We start from the raw sequence: 21890 nt of genomic DNA, 5'->3' as shown, positions 1-21890 counted from the left end.
ATAAAAGTGCTACAGAAGAGGGATTATTTTTCCATGATTATTGTGTCTGACAGTTACTTGCTCAGATTACAAGGAAAAAATGAGTGCCTGTGCTTAGCTGCCAATCCTAAAACCTAATCCTGAAATTAGGGATTTTTCTCCCTTTTTTTTTTCCAAACAAGCAATAATTCTCTCTAACCCTTTGCGCCATCCTTTAAAAGCACACTATGTCACCACCAGATTTGCCAAGAAGATTACAAGGTACGTCTCAAAATCAGCTTTAAGGGGTACTCAGCCTTGCCCAGAAAAGGAGATTTCAGCTTGAATACTGTACAGTTATTATGCTTTATAATAAAATCCTAAGATTACTTGAGCAAAAATACCAAACAACTTTTCTTCCCTTTTTTTTTTTATTACATATGGGTTTTGTTAATTAGTTTCACTTCTCTATTAATGGTTGTGCATTTAAGTTTCACTATTCAGATAGAACCTAAGCTGAACACTGATTTGAAAATGTTTTATTACCAGCAAGAGAAGCAGCAGTAGCAGCAGTAACTAAAACTCTGCATGGAAGAGACACACTTTTGCTAAGCAAATGAAGATGCCTAAAAAAGAGGTGTAAAACATGACTGGCACTGTCAAATTCTGAGCACTGAGAAAATACTTCTGTAAACCTGGCAAGTGCGTAAAAGTACCTTTCCATTAAAACAAACAAGCAAAAAAAAACCAACACAAAAAAATCCAATTAAGCCAAACAAAAAAATAAACAGTTACAGTGTTCCTAAAAAAAAAAATGGAGTATACTGGAAGGGATAAACCATAATGTGGTTACAGAGAAGGTAAGAGATAGAAGTGACATATAAATAAGAAGTATATGTGCACATCTAGATAAATGCAGAGAAAAGAATCACTAGTGAACAAGTCCTGATGACTGAAGAGGCTTCTCATTCCTAACTCTGCCAATATCCGCCTCAATAGCTTTGGGGTTCCCCAATTAACCTGCATTACTTTATGAACACAGTGTCTTGTGAAAATGAGGGTCATTACTGAGAGCTACAAAAATGATTTAGAAAGCCATCAAAATGAAAAATAATGTAAGAATCTGCACCACATGACAGTTTACATCTTTGCAAAATATGCAGCAAAAAACCCTGAGTTCTCCCTTTTTTTGCACACTGTGCAAGCTCTGAGTGACACCAGTGGAGAGAACTGACACTGGATTTCAGCTGAATAACACAAAGACAAATGGGGAGGAGGAAAAGTGGGAGACCTCTGTCAATACAGCATTAAGACAGCCCTGGCAGAAAATTACAGTTGTAGCTGATGCTGGAGAAAGAAAATGTATCATAAGTCTGCTCTGTAATGGCACGTGGAGATGGAGGTCCCAAGAAGTGTATGGACACTTCTGTAATTAGAGAATGATACAGACACTAGGCTTTGAGGCCAATTACATGAGGTTCAACAAGCCGAAGTGCTGAATCCAGCACTTCTGTCACAGCAACCCCATGCAGCACTACAGGCTTGGGGCAGTGTTTGGAAAGCTGCTCGGTGGAAAATAACCAAGGGATGCTGGTCAACAGTTGACTGAACACGATCCAGCAGTGTGTCCAGGTGGCCACGAAGGCCAATGGCATCTTGGCCTGTATCAGAAATAGTATGGCCAGCAGGACGAGGGCAGTGACCATTCCCTTGTACTCCGCACTGGTGAGGCCACACCCTGAATCCTGTGTTCAGTTTTGGGCCCCTCCCTACAAGAAAAAAAAAATTGAGGTGCTGGAGCATGTCCAGAGAAGTACAACAAAGCTGGGGAAGGCTTTGGAACACAAGTCTTATGAGGAGCGGATGAGGGAGCTGGGGTTGCTTAGCCCGGAGAAAAGGAGGCTCAGGGGGAAACTCACTGCTCTCTACAACCTAATAGAAGGCTGCAGCCAGGTGGAGGTTGGTCTCTTCTCCCAGGTAACAAGCAATAAGACAAAAGGAAATGGCCTCAAGTTGTGCCAGGGGCGGTTTAGATCAGATATTAGGAAAAATTTATTCACTGAAAGGGTTGTCAAGCCTTGGAACAGGTTTCCCACAGAAGTGGTGGAATCACCATCCCTGGAGGGATTTAAAAGACATGTGCTGCTTAGGGACACGGTTTCATAGTGGACTTGTGCTGTGTTAACAGTTGGACTCAAGGATCTTGAGGGTCTTTTCCAGCCTAAATGATTCTATGATTCAAGGAAGTACTCCTGACACACTCTGAGCCTCCACGTGTCTTTTTTAGCCTCACCTCTCTAAAAATTTCCATCACTTATATGAAGGTTGCACATCATTCAAGACAAAGACTTGGAGAACAGAAGCCTCAGATAGATGCATAGCAACTCAAGTTTTTCCTATATATATCTATCAATACACAGGATTTTTTAAATTATTATTATTATTTTGTCAGAAAGATGTATATAACAGCATTTTGGAAAAGGCCCTACTACCCAAAGAAGCTACTGGTACGGCAGTTTGGACTCACTAACACAACATTGAAACCACAGCCTCGAACATGGCCTTGACTGCGAGAGACAGAGCTATTGACTACTTCAGACTGACTTTGTTCCCAAGCCACAACACCAAATAAAAACAAGCAATGTAACCTTGAAATTTTTCACAATACAATTTTTGTTTCTTGGCCAACTTTTCTTGTAGCCTCTCCTTTCTATGAAACTTCCTGCTTTTCCGGGAGATGGTTAAATTTTGTTGATGCGATACATGCCTGCAAACAATGAGTCAAAGACTACTTACTTCTGAAACCAATCTATCCCGTTCTCTTATAAACAAAAACATACAGGACAATTTACTACGATCATATCATTAGAAGAAACTCATTTCCCACAGTCATTTGCTTTTATGGCACAGGTTTGATGGTCCCGATTGCACAGCTTTGCACCAATAAAAATGCAAAGCATATGGAACCAGAGACCCTAAACCTTTTTTTATTAAATCCCTTGATTCCAAGGAAACTTCAAGATGTGCGGTGCTATGTTAATACTCTTGTTTTCTAGGATGGAACATGGGCACAGAAATCATTGTATTCCAGTCATTTCCAGCTGCTAGAACCTCCCATGGAGTTGGCCAGCTTGGATACAGTCATTCTGCTTGAAAAAAGCCTGGAATGGCTACTGCCATGTAGCATTACTAATTTAATTTCTTGTATATTAGTAAGCACTGGTAGCAAGTTGCACATCAACAACCCTGAATGGTCAGTATGGTCCTCTGTATTCTATAAAGCCTTTACCTAATTAGGAGGTCATGATGGATAAAAAGCTAGACACAAATGCCTAACTTTTGCCAGCTTAAGTAGTTCAACCTTGAATAAAAGACAAGCTCAAGGTGTTTCTCCCACCATCTTCTATAGCTCCATCTCCTCAAACCAGGCCCTCAACCCCCAATTGCCTCCCTAATCTATCTTTTTATTGTATATCTAATATCACCAAATTGTTGCTTTCTGCCCCATAAAAGCACTACTCACTCTGACACTGTGTCTTCATTCACAAAGCTAGAAGTAGTGCACAGGATGGGTAACAGCTAAGAACAGTTCAGAGCTATTTCTTCCCATGCAGTGTCACCATAGACCACTTGATCCACAGGTTCTTTTTCCATAGCAATGCAAACAGCTCACTTCATTCTCTTTTATCTGCATACACTGTGATTTGAAACAAACTTAACTCTGCATTTCAGACCCTAATTCTCAAAGCTGAAAACCTAATTGAACAAGTCCCTCAATTCTGTACACAAAATGATAAACTGAACTGGGCTTCTACAGAAGATTTTCCTGAAACAAACCAAAAGCCCCAAACCAAAAGTTGTGCACATGTGTATATTAGGGAGGCATGTCAGGGTTTAAACAAAACACTAAATACGTAAAGCACAGTTTATACTCACTATGAGAAAACATCGACAATATTAAATAAAAGCTAAGACTAGTACCAAAGAGGATAACCACCACTCCTTAAGGACTTGTACGTAGTGCACAAGTTTGGGAGGAGCATTTATTCAGGAGGGCCATCTAAAAAAATATTATTGACTTCTAGAATACCAAGTGTTTGGTATTTATTGTTTCAGTAATTTGCTTTTCAATAGGGTTTTCAATCTCCAAACATAGTTATTTGCCCTGAGAAAAATGGAATTTGGTAAAAACTTTCTGGGATTTTCTTCTAAATTAAAAGACTCAAACCCCAACCATACCTGTCTAGGAAAAGACACTGGTCAATCTTCCTTTTAGGTTTAGCCTGTTAAATTTTTATAATTTGGGGGTGAAGATTACACAAAACATGACTGAGGCTATAAAATATGCAGACTCACATACTAACTATAACTACTGGTGCATACAGTCTGTTTGAATGCAATAATCTGCTTGTGCTCCTTCAAGGAAGTATTCACATATGTGTATGGTCTGCAGGTGCAGCTTAAATGCTCTCTAAGGGACAGACTTCAAACCCAGAAATTCAAGGTTTTAAACAGGTAGTGGTTTATTTAATGTTTTGAAGTAATATCAAAACATTTTTGACAGCAAAATGCACTCCAACAGCTTTTGTTAGATTGGAAGAGCATGCTTGCTTATGTAATTAGTTTTATCTAGATAATTTTGTGCCATTTGTACCAGAGGGTAAGTTGTCACAAGTTTTCTAATTTCCTGGTACTCTTGTTTCAGCAAAAAGATGGGAACTTGATTCAGTTTCCAGCAAGCGGCTCCCGTCTGAGAGAAGCAAGTTGTCCTCAGCACAGAGGACACCTTGTCACCCTGCAGAGATAACAGGGAAATAAATTGTACTCTCAAGTACAGTAGAACAAACAGAATTCACTTAGCCTAATTCCACTGAACACCAAGAAGGAACAGAATTTATTTTGGAAAGGGCAGTTAATGGTTTAATCAGACTTGAACTACTTTTGTGATGCCACCATACATCATGCAGCTATATTCACAACACAGCTACAACAACAGCAAAATACCAAAAAACACTTAAGTCTTCAAGATATGAATCCAGTGAAATACTGCTGCTAACAACTTAACTCCCTAGTCAGTGAGCAGAGAAGAAGCCTGAAGAAAAACAAAAGTCGAGCATCCAGGAAGATCATTCCACCTGCCTGATGCTACAGAAGTTTCCTCCTCCAATAATCATAGTTAAAATCTTTGTCTCAGTATCTTTTGATGATCATAAATACTTCACACTCATTATTGTCACCCTGGGTATTAGCAGAAGAAGTCACCACAGGCATATGACAATGAAGTCATGGGAAGCAGAGAAACATATAAAGAAAAAAGTCAATTAAGAGCTTTGCAAAGTTTTCAATTTAGGCCAATTTATCCTCAGCTAGAAGTTGGTTTTTTGGCAGCTTTCTAATGCTGTAAATTCCAATAATCTTGAAACACTTACATTTTGCTCAGGGGGTTATTCTTGTTCTGCCACCAGAACAAGGGGGAATCCTGAATGGCTGGCAAGCAGCTTACTTTTCTTCTTGAAGAAAGGTTCCATTACAGTGGACAGTGAACTAATTCATTAGAGCCCCACTTCCTTCCCAAAAGTTAAACTAAATAGCTCAAGTCCATTTCTGTAAACTGCCAAAAGAAAAAAAAAACATTTTAATAAAGTTCAAGAGCTTAGAAAGGAATAGGAGACCATATCCTACTTTGTCCATCATAAATCACGCCTATTTAAGCAGATGAGAAAGAATTATTACATCTTTCCACTGGTTAGACAGAAGTCAGCAACTAGTAGGACATACAGGAGCTTTGAAGACAAGATTTTGCTGGAAAGGAGGGTGCAAATAGAACAAGAAACTCTGAGGCCTTAAGAATTTGATATATAAAAAAAGTTTATTAACACAAAGGAACTGATATTCTTCTCCAGTTTTTTGTTTTCAGCACCTTCATCATGAGAAGCCAAATTTCTACCAAGACATCTGGATTACAGTTACAGTAAAAGCACAGGATAGTTCACATACATAAGTCTTGAAAATATAACGTACTATTTTAGTGTCATTAATGTATTTTAAGAACACCGAGCAAACTTTAAAGCTCAGGACACCAAGCTATTCCACTTGTCCTTCTTACCTAGACAGAACTCATCAAATCCCAACCACTGCCTGAGATACACCTCTCCTGATCTAAAATATTATTGTTTTTCTATATGCAGTTTTTAAAAAGTACATTGGTGAAAAAAAATCATGTAAGTAACGTAAATTTGATTTGTACAATAAGGCTAATGCTTCTTACCTCAGACCTGTTCCTAAAATCATAGAACAGAATTATAATGTCATCTAGGTTGGAAAGGACCTCTAAGATCATGTAGTCTAGCCATTAACCCAGTACTGTCAAGTCCACCACTAATCCTCTAAATTGATACACATACATGAAAAACTTGAGTTGCTATGCACCTTTTTGATGATTCTGTTCTCCAAGTTTTCATCTTGAATGATGTGCAACCTTCATGGAACTTTTCAGAGAGGTGAGGCTAAAAAAGACACGTGGAGGCTCAGAGTGTGTCAGGAGTACTTCCTTGAATCATAGAATCATTTAGGCTGGAAAAGATCCTCAAGATCCTTGAGTCCAACTGTTAACACAGCACAAGTCCACTATGAAACCGTGTCCCTAAGCAGCACATGTCTTTTAAATCCCTCCAGGGATGGTGATTCCACCACTTCTGTGGGAAGCCTGTTCCAAGGCTTGACAACCCTTTCAGTGAATAAATTTCTCCTGATATCCAATCTAAATCTTCCCTGGCACAACTTGAGGCTATTTCCTCTCATCCTATTGCTTGTTACTTGGAAGAAGAGACCCAGAAAGAAGTGATATTCCTAGTTTCCAACCAAGAAATGATGATGATGACTTTCTGAAGAAGTCTTGATAAATATCAGCAGCCTATATCAACTTACACAATTTGGAAATAAAATATCTTATGTATCTTTTCTCATACCTCCTACTGTAGATTAGTAACTAACACAAATTGTCCCAAATTCAAGACAAAACATATACAAGTCATCACAAGTTCTTCATAGGCACCTGAAAAATTTATGAGCATTTATGCCCGCTGTAAAGTATAAGGGAGAATATAATCTGATGTTGTAATGTCCTCTTGTTGAACATACAACCACATGTGGGTCATGTGGTGAAGATTTTCTTTAGCTTCCAGAAAATCATATTTTGACATCTTTCTGATGCTCTGAGGAGGTAAATTAGATTGTACTTTAATAGAAAATCAAATTTGTTAATTCAGGCCTCTTGACTAATGGGGTGTAATTCTTTCTTTCTCAGTTGCTGCAGTTCCATTCCTTGAAAGCATAACAGCCAGAAAAAAAGCAACTGGCTTTTCCAACTACCCAGAGTATTCCTTCTGCATGCAATCTTCAGGCTGCCTTGACAACTCCCCTTAGCAAAACCATATCTGAAATGACAAAAGACAACCCTCCCAGAACATCAAGAACATGGTTATCACTCTTCTAGTTGGTAAGCTGCCCATCTCCTCTTTTTTCCCAGTCTTATCCCATCTCAAACATCTGCGGCAGGAAAGCAGTGTAAATACTACACAGGCAACCGCACCAGTTGCATTCAACTTGTAAAAACCATAAAATAAAAAAAAACCTTACCACATAAAATCCCTGAACAGACATGAAATTGCAACAGATTATGAGAAGTGTACAATTTGCAAAGCAAATTTATGCATACCACTGGCATAATACACTCCTTGGGCAATGCGCAGATAAACAAACCTCCCCCTCACTATTCCTCAGAACTGCAACCTACAGCCTTCCCAAACACCCAGGTTGTTTTTCCCAAAGGCTGGTTCCCAAAAGGTTGGCTTTCCCAAAGATGGTCCAGTACCCCTAGGGAGCAGATCACCCACGCAGACTCAGGAAATTAAAAATGTTTTTTTTTCCTTTTCTTCTTGGATTTTTTTAAGCCTTAAGAAAAGCAGAACTGTCTCAACATTGAGTACCCCATACAACTCAGCTTCTTCCATTGAGCCTCAAAAGAAAATGGGCCAGCACGGAAAAGAAATTAACAGACAAACACCAGTTAAAGCTAACATGATGTATCATTTATTTTGGACTTCTTTTGTGTGTTCAGGGACATTTCCTGACCACCACTCTTCAAAAACTGTTCTTCCATGAGTGGTTTGAATAGCTTTTCTTGTTCCTTTGAGAAGTAACCCAGTAATGATTTATGAAACTTTCTAACTAGAGGGAACACACATGGGAATCTGATGTGACAGATCAATTAACAAGTGACCCTGCCATGATCACAGATCCTCCACTTTCCCCATGCCCCTAATTGGTCTTTCCAAATGACACTCTTAGGAAGACTGAAAATGACAACTTTTATGGTTGGTATTTAAATTAGAGACTTGTCAACCATGACTATGTAACAGAATTGTTGCGTGACTATTCTCCAACTCTAAAATCAGGGATAAAGATTTTCATGCTATCCAATCCCTGTTTGCACATCACAAGTAAACTCTGTTTACTTGAGCTTCATACAGGAATGACTACTTAGATATTTCAGAAAGCATCCAGTACCTTAGTTTTCAGATTTTAATATTAATTATAACTGGTTTTGAGACACTGCTGAGATTTGAACCAATGTTCTCTGTTAACCTTGACCAATCAGTCATTCTTCAGTTTTTAAGCTCCACATATTCCATGTGCTTATACAACAGGTAAAAACTAAAGAGTTTCAACAGATTAGTTTTTGAAGAAGGCAAGGGCACTGACTGCCTTCACTAAAGTGAGCACTTACTCAACTGGTTAGCACAATGCATACACATGCTCTCACTGTGGAATCCAGCTTTTATTCAGTTCACTGGTTTACATCTTTAGGTTTTAATGTTCAAAGAGAAATGTGGGACCTGTAGAAACCCCTATGGAACTTGCTCCATTCTTATGTCAGGTATTTGTTATAGTTGGCTTACTGAACTGCAAATTTCCTTTTGGTGAGACTTACTGAACAAGAGACTCTTTGTAGAAGGCGGCAACACTACCCTTTTTATCTGAGTTTACAGAACCTTTAATTTGGGACTTCCAAATTTACAGCACTGTGAGATTTCCTTTTGCGCTCCTTGTAACCTTGGGCCAAATTATTACTTATCCCCACGCAGTAACTCACATCTCAAACTGCAGTTTGTAGAACTAATACCTCAGGTAGCACTAAACTCTTCATTTTTCAACTAGAAGAGCCACAAATGCTCCAACAAGAATGAACAGACTATGAGTTCCATGTACATTTCATACTAATTCCAGTCGCTTTTAAAACTGGAGATTCAACACAGATACGCAGGTTCTGCCAACTCTGCACATAAATAAACTGAACTTGCTGATGGCACGGGAACAGCTCAATGCTGTTCTTCATGCCCAGCACTGTCAGTACAGAAGCAAAGAGGAGTGGCTGCTTCAACAGAGCTGTGTTGCCAAATATCTGTACATGGACTTGCTGCCCAGACTCTCTCTTGGAGCAGCCTGCAGACGTTCAAAGAATCCAGGTGGTGCTGCACTGGCTATCACAACCAAATGTAAAAATCAAACAGCAACAATAATAACAAAAAATTTCACATGTTCATTCAGAGAAAAACAAAACAAAACACTCTTCTTACTTTAACTGTGGCTCTAGCCTGTAAAGTGATTATGTATGAAGGAAGGAATTCAGTGTGACTTTCAGCTTTCATGAATTAGCAGAGGTTTCAAATGAAAAGGAAAAAACAAGGTCTATCTGAGTTACAGTCTGCCCAATCTGAGAGCTGTTGTCACAATAAACACATAACCCATGACGTGTCACCCATGTATATTTTCACTATCAAGCACAACAAAGACAGCAAGTATCCTTTGGCACAAAAGCCCCATGCACAACCTCCCCCTGTGGCATTCTGTTCTGATGCATTATTTGCCCTAGTGCGTTCCTCGGAGCTACACTCATGAGCAAGCACAACACTGCATTCAGGCACAGAACCATCCTCTCCATAAAGTTTCAATTAGCCTTTCAACTCAATTGCACTGCATAAAAAAGAATCTGGGATACTACATACAAGATGTCATGTTTCATAAGAAAATTAATAATATATTTTATTTTTCCTATTGACATTTAGTTTGGTTTTGAATTCAAAATACGAAGCCAAAAAAGCAAAATAAATTATCCTATGAAAGTTAACAAATTGTTCCATTGTTTTTAATAGCACTGGGCAAATCCTACTGAATTAGGCATGAATTTGTCACATACGCAATAAAGAACTTAAGGCTAATACATCGTTTCCATTGTAAATCTTATTTTTAGAGGTTACATGTTAACATTTTAAATCAACTCCAGGCTTAGAGTTGGAAATGCAATTATTCCACAAGCTCAAAAAAACACGGAAAGATGACTGACAACTTGAACTGCTTTTCTGACAACTGCTAGTTAAATAAGATTCTTTATGAAATACTTGACTAACCTGATTGCTCTGTGTGATCAGCTGTTGCTACCTAAGGTACATTTGCACAAACTGCTCTCAGCCTGCATGCATCAAAACTGATGCCCGGGGGTTTGGGAAGCAATTCCACAATGTGAGGGGTTACCCACATTTACCTTTTTCATCACCAGTACCGTGGCTCCCGGGGAACCGTCAGTATATAGGTTACCCCAAGGTAAACAGAAGACAATCTTCCCATAGCTGTATCCCTATTTCACCCTGCCACTACATGCCATATAAAGGACGTAAAACGGAGTGTTACCATCCCTAAGCATTGTCCATCCGTAGCTTGTGAATCCCCAGGCGGTTCTGTGTGCCGCTTCACGGAGACTTGCGGAGGGTGCACTTTCAGGACCCGCAGCACCCTGGAGTGCGATATTCCCGCAGGCTCCCCGGGAGCTGCCACGGCTCCCTAAAGGGTGGACGCCCCAGGATGGACAGTTAAACTACGGGCCGGCGTGAAGTTCGTGCAAGGGCCGGCGGCTCCAGCCCGGCTCTCCCTGCAGGTACGCGCCGCCCGCCGGCCCGGCCCGGCCCGGCCCAGCCGGCGTGTGCCCAACGGCGGCGGGCGGCCCCGGCTGTCAGGGCTGTGCCCCGGGGCAGCCGCCGAGACCGGCCGTGCCCCCCGCCCACGCACGGCCCCCGCGCCCGAACCAAACCCAGCGGCAACCCCAGCCAGCCGGGGCACGGCGAGCAGCCCCAGGCGCTCGGACACTTACGGCGCTGGCAGAGTCCCGGCACGGCCGCCAGCAGCCGGACCGCCCCCAGGAGGGCTCCGGGGCCGCGCTGGCACCTGGGCACGGAGACGATCCCCGCGGTGAGGCAAGCCAGCAGCGGCACCCACATCATGCGCCGCTGCCGGCACCGCTCCCGCTCACTCTCCTCGGGGCCGTGTCTCGGCGCCGCGGCGCGCTCAGTCCCGGCCCCCGCGGGGGCGGCGGCGGCGGCGGGGCCAGGGGAGGGGCGGCGGCGGGCCCGGCACAGGTAGGGCGCTCGGCGGGGCGGGCGCGGGCCGCTGCATCTCGGGGGCAGCGCCCGCCGCGACCCCACGCCCCGCCAGGGCCGGCCCCCCCCCGGCAGCGGCGGCCGTGAGGCCCCGGCCGAGCGCAGAGCGCAGCTCCCTCCATCCGCCTCCAGACCGGCGCGCCAGGGGCGCCCCACCGCCCGCCCTGCCCGGGGGGCGCGGGGAGGCTCTTGGCACCGCGCGGATAGCGGCGGCGGCGGCTCCGCACTTCCCTCGGGGAAACAGGCGGCCGGCGGCTGTCCCCGCCCTCGCCGGGCAGCCGCCCCCCGCCCGCCCCCGCCGGGGCCAGGTGGGCGCTGCCGGACCCGTCCCGAGCTGCTGCCGGGGCTGTTCCTCCGCGCCGCGGGGCTGGGGTTTGGCGCGGGTTGGGGGCCCGGGAGGGTGGCCGGCGGCGCTGCACGGAGCAGCCCGGCCCCACCGCGGCGGGTGAGAGCCGGGCCCGCGGGTCCCCCCGGTTCCCCTCGGTTGCCAGGAGACGGTAGCGGGGCAGGTTCCGCGGGCGGGGGCGGGCCCGGCCCCGGCGGTGAAGTCACTGCGTCCGCCCGCGCCGCTTTGTTCGGGGAGGCGGGCGAAGGCCGTGGACACAGCGCTGCGCCTCCCGCTGCCGCACCTCGCCCTCCGCCCTGGCCCCGTGGCAGCCCCTCCGCCCCTCGGCGGGGCCGGCCCTCGCTTCGTGTGACGCCGCCGCCGCTCGCTCGTGCGACCCTCACCCCCATCGCCTCCTCCTCACCCCGCGGCGCTGCCCCCCGGCCCCACCAGCGCCGCCGGAGCGCCGCGCTGGGTGCAGCGCGCTGGACCAGGGTGCGGGCCCGCAAACCGCCCCCGATCACTTAATGTCACCTAAACACACCTCCCCTTCTTTGCCGCCTTCCCCGAGTGATTTCTGCCCGGAGTTTCCACCCCTCCGGGCGCAGTAGGAGTAAAGCAAAGGTTACCGTGCCCGGAAAGTACCGCGACGTGCGGGCCAGGAAAGCCCCGCCGGGCCAAGGTGCGAGCTCCGGCCCGGCTCCGCTCCCCGGCCCTCCTGACGGTCGTGTCACTGTGCTCCTCTCGAGGGCTCCGCTCCCCGGGCACGCAGTTCGTGGAGGTGTTTTCCCGGCAGGTGAAACGCACCTGGGCACCTCTCCCTGTCACACGCCGGTGGCCGGGCTGCCGTCTCCCTGGGTTACCGGGGAGCTGTGCCGGCCTCGGGGCCCTGGGCCGAGCACAGAGCCAGCTATGGCCAGCCCGGTGTCATCCCTTCATTTCTGATCCTAATGACAGAACAGATGTCAGTGCACGCAGGATCCCAAAATAGCCTGTCGATGCACCACCCAAGTCTGCCTGTGCACAGTACAACGTTAATAAATCCTGCAAATGCAAGCAGTGTAAATAGTGTGCTGTTTCACTGTCCTTATGAAAGTCTGTGAAAGCCTCTTTAGACCCTGTGCTAAGCCTCATGGACTTTTGGATTATTTATCATCTGCATGTCAAAGATCAGAAACTGAACCTACACTGGGTTTGTTCAAGGCTGCTAAGGAGGAGTTGGCAATGGAATAGTCCTATACTTGCACTCTTGGGAGTTTTTAAACACTGTATCATATCCTTTGCTTCACCTTGGAAAAATCCCGTTTCAGACATCTGACTGTCATTCCTCGAGTGGCCACAGCCCAGATGGGGATATGGGATGTGAGAAAGTCACATGCAGTGACGGTCACATAAAAATGTAGCGTCTACAGGACTTCAATTATTGTGGCATTCCTGACCTAAAAGCTCTATGATTTCAGAGGTCACAGACTCAAATACTGTAAGTAGTGAGCTACATGTCCCATGAGAGTCCAGTTAGGTGCTATTTGAAATAAGATATACTTGCGACACATGAACTAAACTCAATTTACTCCTGTTGGACACTATAATGTTTAACTCCTGGGTCATGATGTTGCAAATTTATGGTGATTCAAATGTATCTGGAAAAAAGGGATTCAGGATGAGACAAAAACAAATTCAAGGAAATATCTTTAAACAAAATGCCAACAGAAGCAAAAGTCACCAAAACTGAGATATCTCTACTTTGGGATTTTTCCCTTGCATAGTCTAAATAGTGCTGATGGAAGGATACAGCTAATATTCCATACAGATATATTCTGTATGAATCTTTTTATCAGATCAGAAGGTAAATTATCATAAGCGTCATAAGCAAAATGGCTCTGTCCTCAACAGCATGAATTATCATGCAGGTTTCTAAGCAAAGGCTGTTCATCATACAGATAGGAATCAGAGTCATTACATGCCCTACTCCTGATGAGAACGACATCCAAGGATTTGGCATTCTAGGCAGAAAGACAATACCTACGGTTTAAGGGGGAAGAAAAAAATTCAGATATTTTTTATATAAAATTGGAGAATACGGTAACCAGAATGAAAACTGGCTAGTCATTAATTTAAACACTGAGAACATAATGAAAAGGATGTCAGTATTGGGTGTGAACTATGCACCCTGAATAGTTAAAGTTACCAGGATCAGCAGTAACAAGCCCAGAGCTAAAGGTGCCAATAGTTTAGGCCTCTGTGTGTGCAGGCCACTGTAACTGTGTAAAGTATTCTGCTGGTTTATGTAAAGTGCAGCTTTTTCCTATTTCTTTAGCTTCATTCCTCCCATGGTGGGATCCAAAGACTTAAAAACATTTACTTTACAGTGATAGCATCTTTGAATAAATTGTTGTTCAGGCAGTGTTTATAATGCAATAATATAATTATGCAGGAGTTTTGAATAATAATTCTAGTTTTGCAAGTGGAGAAACTGAGTCATCCAAGGTCACATAACAGACACAAATCAAGGAGTTTAAGACAACTGGAAATGGATTTAAGTCTCAATCCATTGTCCTATCCACAGGGCCTTTAATCCTTGAAGTAACGTGGTTGTGGAATCTCTGTCCTTCAAGATATTTGAAACTCAGCTGAACAGGTCCCCAGGCAGCCTGAACTAATTAGATCTGTTTTGAGCAGAGGGCTCATTGTGCCTCAAGAGGCTTTTTCCAACCTATGCTGTTCTATGAATTTCTATGGTGGAAATTGTGTAGTTCTCTTTTATTACATGTATAACAAATTTCTTGAAGTGTTATACCTGTGGCTTCTTTTCAGTATTTACATTTGTTTTATTGAAAACAAAATACAATTGTCTATCACAGTGTTGGTGAACAACCTCTCTTTTCAGGAAACAGTTTTGAAAATATTGCATCTGCAATGAATGCTAACTAGAGCTGGTCAAAAACCCCAAAACATTTCTTACAAAACCCACGTTCCTTTTTTGGTTGAATATTTCCAACCATCTTTAATGTGCCATTTCATGGGGGAGAGTCCAAACCAAGGCTGCAAAGGGAAGATTGATGGTGGTTTACAACTTCTGATATCACAAGTTTTTTAAAATAAAAAATGCACTGTGTGTTCATCAGGAGGTCCTGTGATTTCTTACATTAGAAATGGCATCTTAGACGCAATTAAAATCCCCGTAAAACGCGTTATGGTGTACTTAAATTATTTGTACTTTCCCCCTACTTCCCTATTTTAATAATATAAAATCCTGCTAGAGTATAGTAATTGTTTTGGATTTGGTGGCTTTACTTGATCCCACGGACATGCAGATTGTATTTCTTTGCTATGTAACTAGCTAAATGGATCATATGCTTGTCTGTCAGATACAATTGCTTATGGCAATCTATATGGCAGCAATGCCTCCCTTCTGCTTTTCTTTAGAAAATTACTTGCAAAACCCCAGTGGTACACTTCTCTTCCTTGCTTATATAAACAATTGAATTCTAAAATTTCTATATTAAAAATAGAGTATGTAATCCTCTAGAAGTCCCAGATCTTGATCTTTTGTACTTCAGTGCTTGCGACAAGCCCGCTGAAGTCTGTGTTATAAGACAAAAACCCTAAGATATTTCAGACCATTGCAAGAAAAAAAAAAAAGCAGTGAAGATAGTTTTTCAACAGAAATTATCAGCAAGCAGTTCAGACAGAGACAGCAGTGGCTTCTCAGGTGAGAAGTTATCATTCTGTTTAGGGTTTACCAGGTCAAACCCAATGCTTTAAGCTCTATACAGACACTCATTTCCTAGGACATCTGTAGTGCAAACAGCTGATCTGTAAATTAGCATTGAGGGGTCTCAGTGAAGGCGTCCCTCTCCTCTGTTTAAGTAGAATGATTTTTGTAGAGACAAGAAAGCATAAAAAATTATCTATAAAATTCCACTAGGATTCTTAAAAGCATAAAAATATGCATGTAACAAGTGGTCAAAGCTTAGATTGTTTATTGAAATGCTCTAAAAACCTCTTTCTGGAAGTAATTACTGAAAAACCCCAGCAGTATATTCAGTTGAACAGATGTATTCTGGAAGAAGAACATTTTAATTGTTGTCACATGAAGAGTTTTAAAGAACACTGTTACACTAAGATATTTTGGTACTTCCACTATGCATTTTTATGTGATGGAACTGGTATTTTAGATAGAAGTGTTTTCTTCCTTTTGACAAATACTACTGTAGTTTGTTTTGAGAGTCCTTCTGACTTCAGAGAGTTGAGCTCCCCTAAGTAAATTTTAAAGAATAAAATTTACCTGAGATTCTTCTATATACTGTCATTAATATTTTCCAGATATTACATCATATATTTACAGGCACCATGGCTTGATTTCTGAAAGGAATAGATACAAGAACAATAGGCCAAATGAGTTACTTCATTAACCTTATTTCAGTGGGACTTTTGCCTGAAGGACCAAAGACCAGATCTGTGTTACTGACCTGTGTGCCATTTTCCTGTTTTCCTTCAGTGACTAACAGAGAAAGAAGAGCATTTAGTTTTACTTAGTTTTGTATTCGCAAAGGACTGCAGCCCACCCAAAACCAGTCATAACAATTTTGATGCTATGTTGTTTTCCAGCTCAATGGAAGATGGTGAAGGCCAGGTTTCATCTCGATAGATGTAAGTGTAGATCCACAGACACTGAAGCTGCTGAACTCTGGAAATACACATTTCAAAGAACAGTTTCTGACATAAACAACACTTTTATTTCTACAGAGGAGCAATAGCCACTGTGCAGTTTAGCAACAGTCACACACTGTTATCAGGATTATTTTGTTATTATTGCAAGCTCAAACTGTCCACAGAACACTGGCACTCTATGTGTTTTTCTTTCTTTACCTCCACCCATTTCCTTCTGTTCTTGTTGCCTGTCTCCTTCCTTTCTCTCTGGTACTTGTAAAAGGTATGTTATCTCCACTTACTGCTGAGAACCAGCTTAGGTGCCAGTCAAGTGACGGTGTTACACCTCGGGTGTTTTCATTTCCTTCTTCCTCAAAATTTAGTTTTTACTTCTCTTCTTTTTTTTTTTTTTTCTCATCTCCACTCTCCCACAGTCAGTTTGGATGAATCCTCAGATACTTTACAGGCCTTTTGCTTTCCCAATCTACCCCCTCCCTATGTCTCACTTCCCTAATGGAGTTCTAAGATCATGACTGCTGCTGCTGCAGCATTGCATCTTCTTCCTCATCCTCTTTCCATGGTGATTTCACGCCTTCTCTGTCCCCAAGATCTTGTGTTACCAAGGGTGGAGATGAAATATTCCATAATTATACAGCAGGCCTGACAACATTTTGGAAAGTTTTCAGAGAAAATTCCCATATTTACCCCTCTCACCATGAGCTCACTTGTTATTTCCCAGAGGTTTCCTCTGTAATATTTTACAAGGAACTGGTAGAAAGAATGTAGACTATAGTAGATAATTAATAGGAAATATTTCTCAGGACTTCTGAAAGACTACAGTTCCTGTTGAGGAAATTAGGTGTTAAAGGTTGAAAGGTAAAGGTAAGTTGTGGTTCAGAAACAGCACTGGTATTGTTTACAGAAATTAAAGTTCATTTATAGCTCAGTATCACCTCTATAAATCAAGCTCAAAAGTATCCTACAGTTGCAGTGCAGGAGTTTGTAATGGGGTGATTGATGAGTGCAAATCATTTCTCGTCCCCATAGCTAAGCTGGTGCATTGAGCTGTGGCTGATGAGTGAAAAAATCCCATGGGCATACTCTGTGTGCATGTGACAGAGGGGGCAAGTGTGCGTATGTGTGTAGACATGGACAGGGAGTGTGTGTTTTTCCAGAATTACCAAAGGTTCTGAACCTCCCTGACAGGATTTCATCTGAACTTGTTCTCAGTCTTGAAGCAGGGTGTGCACATTAAAACCTGGATGCTCTCTGTGGGGTATTTATATTTATATCCCCTCCCCTCTCTCACCAGATTGCTGCTCAAGACTCACCGCTAAAATGGCAGCCAAAATAAATCAAGAAGCATTTAGTGGGAAAATCAGGAAAGAATGAAGGCAGATGGGGATATTTAGAAATAATAAAAAAAATTACTTACTGATTTTTCTAATTGTTTCAAATACATGTCTGCATATACATCTTCTCGCCTCCCACATTCTGCTTATCCTTAGATTGTTTTCATTTTGGTGTAGAAGCATGTATGTTTGGGCAGCACCTCACACAAGTTCATCCCTACTTCTGAAAAACATCCCTACTTCTTTATTTTTAATTCATATCAGTAAATCTTTGCTTGTCTAATTCCAGGCTCCAGTAGAGCTGTAGTTATTAGTTTTACTGTTTTTCCTTTATGCTATAATAAAGCTAAGATTCTTTTAAAAATAAAGTATAATTAAGTTGTGGAATTCATTTGCTCCAAGTAAGAAATTTGGAGGATTTAAAAATAGATGAGATATTTATATGAATTTTATGTGTTTTTACACTATCCGAGATAGAAGTTCATGACAAAGGTAACCTTTTGTGCTTCAGAACAAGAACCACTATCAGTGGCTGCAGAGAAATTTCCCCTATGGCCCCACAGCGATGTGTTCCTTTTAAAATGATTTCCACCTTTGCTGTAGCAACTGGTCCCAACTGTGATGGGAGTCAAGGTAAGGCATGAGAGGGACTGTGGGATTCATGTGTTGCAAGGGAACAGACATCACGTTTTTGGGGACAAATACTTCCAGCCTGAGTTGAGGCAGTCTAGAAGTAATTGAATTGGTCAGCAATATATAAAGAGTCAGTATAAACTAAGGACCAAAATTAAGGTCATACTCTTAGCATGTACTTGAATAGAGTACACAGCTACCTTAGGATTTGACAGACCTTATCTTTTTATCTCAAATGGAAAATATTTTACTTAATTAGGTTACAGACAAGCTAGTAATTTGTTCCATTAGAATTTAGTTAATGTCATACTGTACCGGTAAATAATCCTCATGTGAGATGACACATTAATGAACACTGGAAGAATGAGGGGAAGTAGAGATTTCAAAGTAATTTAGTAAACCTGTGTTTGAAGAAAAATATTTCTGATAAAACTTCTTATTTGGCACCATTTTCCACAATGGGTGGTCTCGAATTCAAGACTCAATGGTTATATAAGTGGGAGACTATAGATCAAACAGATGTGTTCATGTTAAATTGCTAGGTGAATTTGTATAGCCTATATAACACAGGATGTTAGAAAAGATGACCATTATAATTCTTTCTTGATTTAAATTATATCAGTTCTATTAATGTCACACTTCTACAGGCAATTAACAAACTTGTATAACTTGGACTTGGAAGAGAAAATGGAACACAAGATGTAAGTTTGCAGGAGATGTGTCCTGGATGACTCTGAAAGAAGTAAGGATTACATTACATCAAATTAAGCTAAAATTTCACCACGCTCAACAGAATAATACAGGTGCAAAACTGAAGTAAAAGAGAGAAGAGCCAACAGCACAGGCAGCATGGATACCAGTGACATGTACCTTACTTATGTACAAACTGTCCTAATAATAACTGCCATGGAAGGTTATGATCTCAAGAGATGTAATCCAGGTAATAAATCTGAATATAACTATGTGTGCCACAGAAGACATAGACACCTGGACCATTCAAAAGGACAGAAGAGAATGACTAGATCTTTTGCCCTTAGGCATTAACTGTTTCCCCAGGAATACTGCAAATAACAGTGATCACAGCTTGAAAATGCACAGTTATGAACTTACTGATGGCTTGTGGGTTTTCATTTTTACAGTGGGGGCCAAAATGGTGTTGTCACTAAGCTTCTTCCCATGTGTGGGTGGAAACCACTCTGTAGATTCTTGTTTTATTTTTTAGTGCATCACAAACTGACCAACAGTCAATTGTTCAGTCCACTTCCCTATGAGAACATGAGAGGTGTCATTCCTGTAGGAGGAGAGGATGAACTGAAAATAAAACAGATCAGATCCTGTGGAGAGTCAAAATGAAGTTGGTTATGTAAATCAGGATTAAATTTCAAAACCCAAACCATAAGAAATACAGTTTTTTGTTGTCCAGAAATTCTTTGAGTCTGTGATGGTATAAGGTATTTCCCTCTTGAAATACCTCCTACTTAGTATGCTCTTTTGTTTGCTGTTTGTACTCCAGGATGTAATACATATATGATGAACATATCACAGAAATGATAAGGAGATTGTTCATTAGTAATACTTTAACACTAAAAAGTTGACTACAAATCCATTTCAAACTATAGTTTGATTCTCTGGTAATATGACAAAATACTATGTGGCCATATCACTTCAGAGCCCTCATTCTGATTCAGATCCATACTCTATATTCTACAACCAAAAAAACTGGAGGAGATCCAGTTATACAAGGAGCAAAAGGTAACATTTACCATATAATATTAGAAATTCTAGATATATTAGAAAAAGATTTCCCAACAAATGATTTTGTTATGTAAAATTGATAGTTCATTGAAATTAAAAATTTTATAGTAGATTTAAAAAATGTGTGAAAGAAGTTAATATTGCTCATCTAGTACAGACAGGGTGGATAAAACAACAATTTTGAGTTAATTGATGAGAATTATAGATAGTTGTAGCTAGATGGAGGGTTGAGGAAGAATTCTGCCTATTGGTGCCAAAAGGAGTCATGGCCAGGGTTTTCTTTTTCATCAGGTTTACCTAAATGGTGGCTGGGCACACCACCTCTTTTTGCTCTTGATCCATCCATTGCTCAGCAGTTTATGCTTTCTTTTATATGTTTCTTTGTTCTGGCTGGCTTCTTTTACTAAAACCAAGCAATGTGACCCTTTTTTTCTTATTTTATTTTTAGATTGGCTTTCAAGTTGAAAGTATATGCAGAGAGAAGAAATCATTCTTTCTTTAGCACTGTTGAACTAGCATGGTTTTTTAACTTCCTTTGTTTTGTTTTGGTGTTTTGGTTTTTTTTAGAGCAATTTTTTTTTTCCTCTTAATCTCTTTTAGCAATAGCAACCACAGAGGTTGCCTGTAATAATACCAGGCAAGCATTTTCCATTCCAAACATGAGAATGGAGTCTGATAGTATCCTCTAAAGGAGTATATGAAACCTTTAGGTGGCAGCCAAGGGCTGCAGTTTGAATCCCTAGATTTATTAGTAGTGTGGTTTATGGTCTCTGCCTCAGGTGGCAAGAAGGATATGATGAGGAATGAATTTCTAATCCATCCAAAAGTAAAACAATAAAAATTCATGTAGATGAAGCTGGATGTATCTAGATATACCGGAATGCACCTGGGAGTTCCCTCTATGGTCTGTTGCCCTTCCACCAGACTCCTTCAAAGAACTGTTAAAAGCACACCCTGAAGCCTAATGTCTTACTCCTGTGGATAAATTTATTACAAACCGCTATTCAATATAGTGCCTTCGTGTTGCGCTCAGAACATGAATGATAATGCTTGTCTAGATCTGGTTGGAGATTGGAAACCCTTGGTGGTCTCTTGACATGTATCTCCTGTGCCCCATGGCCCGTCATAGATGAACAGTGGAGGCTGCTGGTCCCCTTGCCTCTCCCACATAGTAATGCCTCTGCAACCTTCCTGAGCAATTTGGGGCATGCCATGTGAGACTGTGTTTCCAAAGGTGTTCATTCAAATGATACCTGCTGGAATTATAGTTCTGGCTTATTATTGCCATTCCACTCTAAAGCACAGTTTTGTGAAAATGGTGGGTTGTTGTTTTTTTCACAAAATGGACTTTTTCAAATCCTGAGTTTACTTTACTGCAGTTAGATGTGTTGAAATATGTTCTAACAATGTGCAATTAAGTTATCTAGAGGTATCAAAATATTTGTTAATGAAAATAAAACTCTTTGAAAGAAATGTAGTCTTGAGGGACTCTCTTAGGGAAAAAACGAATCTTTGTTGTTACAAATAACTGCACAATATCTTTCAATACAGAGCTTACTTTTTTCAATTTATTGTCATTTTCATGCAAGAAAACATGACTACATTTGTGGTTTGGGAGTTAAAACTAGAAAATGAGAGATTTACAAATAGCCTCATTTGTTAATTGTACTGTTACCAAAGTTGTTTTTTTCTTTTCATAATTAACAATTACATGCAGCTACA

General features: G+C 41.6%; 1 protein-coding gene across 4 annotated transcripts in view; it reads right to left on the bottom strand.

Annotated features, from left to right (window-relative positions):
* Window positions 1-13151, bottom strand: part of ITGB8 (integrin subunit beta 8) — a 50471-nt gene extending 37320 nt beyond the window's left edge. Inside the window, exons 1-2 of one of the 4 annotated variants that reach the window (XM_017823874.1) lie at window positions 11165-11334; window positions 10708-10857 (exon numbers count right to left, since the gene is read on the bottom strand). In XM_017823874.1, coding sequence (XP_017679363.1) covers window positions 10708-10857; window positions 11165-11294 — 280 coding nt within the window. In that variant the 5' untranslated portion in view covers window positions 11295-11334. Of the gene's footprint in view, window positions 1-10707; window positions 10858-11164; window positions 11335-12404 lie in introns of those variants that run through there. The other 3 variants (XM_017823876.1, XM_017823877.1, XM_017823875.1) reach the window with 3 other exon arrangements.
* Window positions 13152-21890: the final 8739 nt, after the last annotated feature.

The sequence above is a fragment of the Lepidothrix coronata genome, unplaced genomic scaffold, assembly GCF_001604755.1.
Source record: "Lepidothrix coronata isolate B3197 unplaced genomic scaffold, Lepidothrix_coronata-1.0 Scaffold106, whole genome shotgun sequence".
In the NCBI taxonomy this organism is placed as follows: Eukaryota; Metazoa; Chordata; class Aves; order Passeriformes; family Pipridae; genus Lepidothrix; species Lepidothrix coronata.
This window is presented reverse-complemented; position numbering and strand designations above follow the sequence as displayed.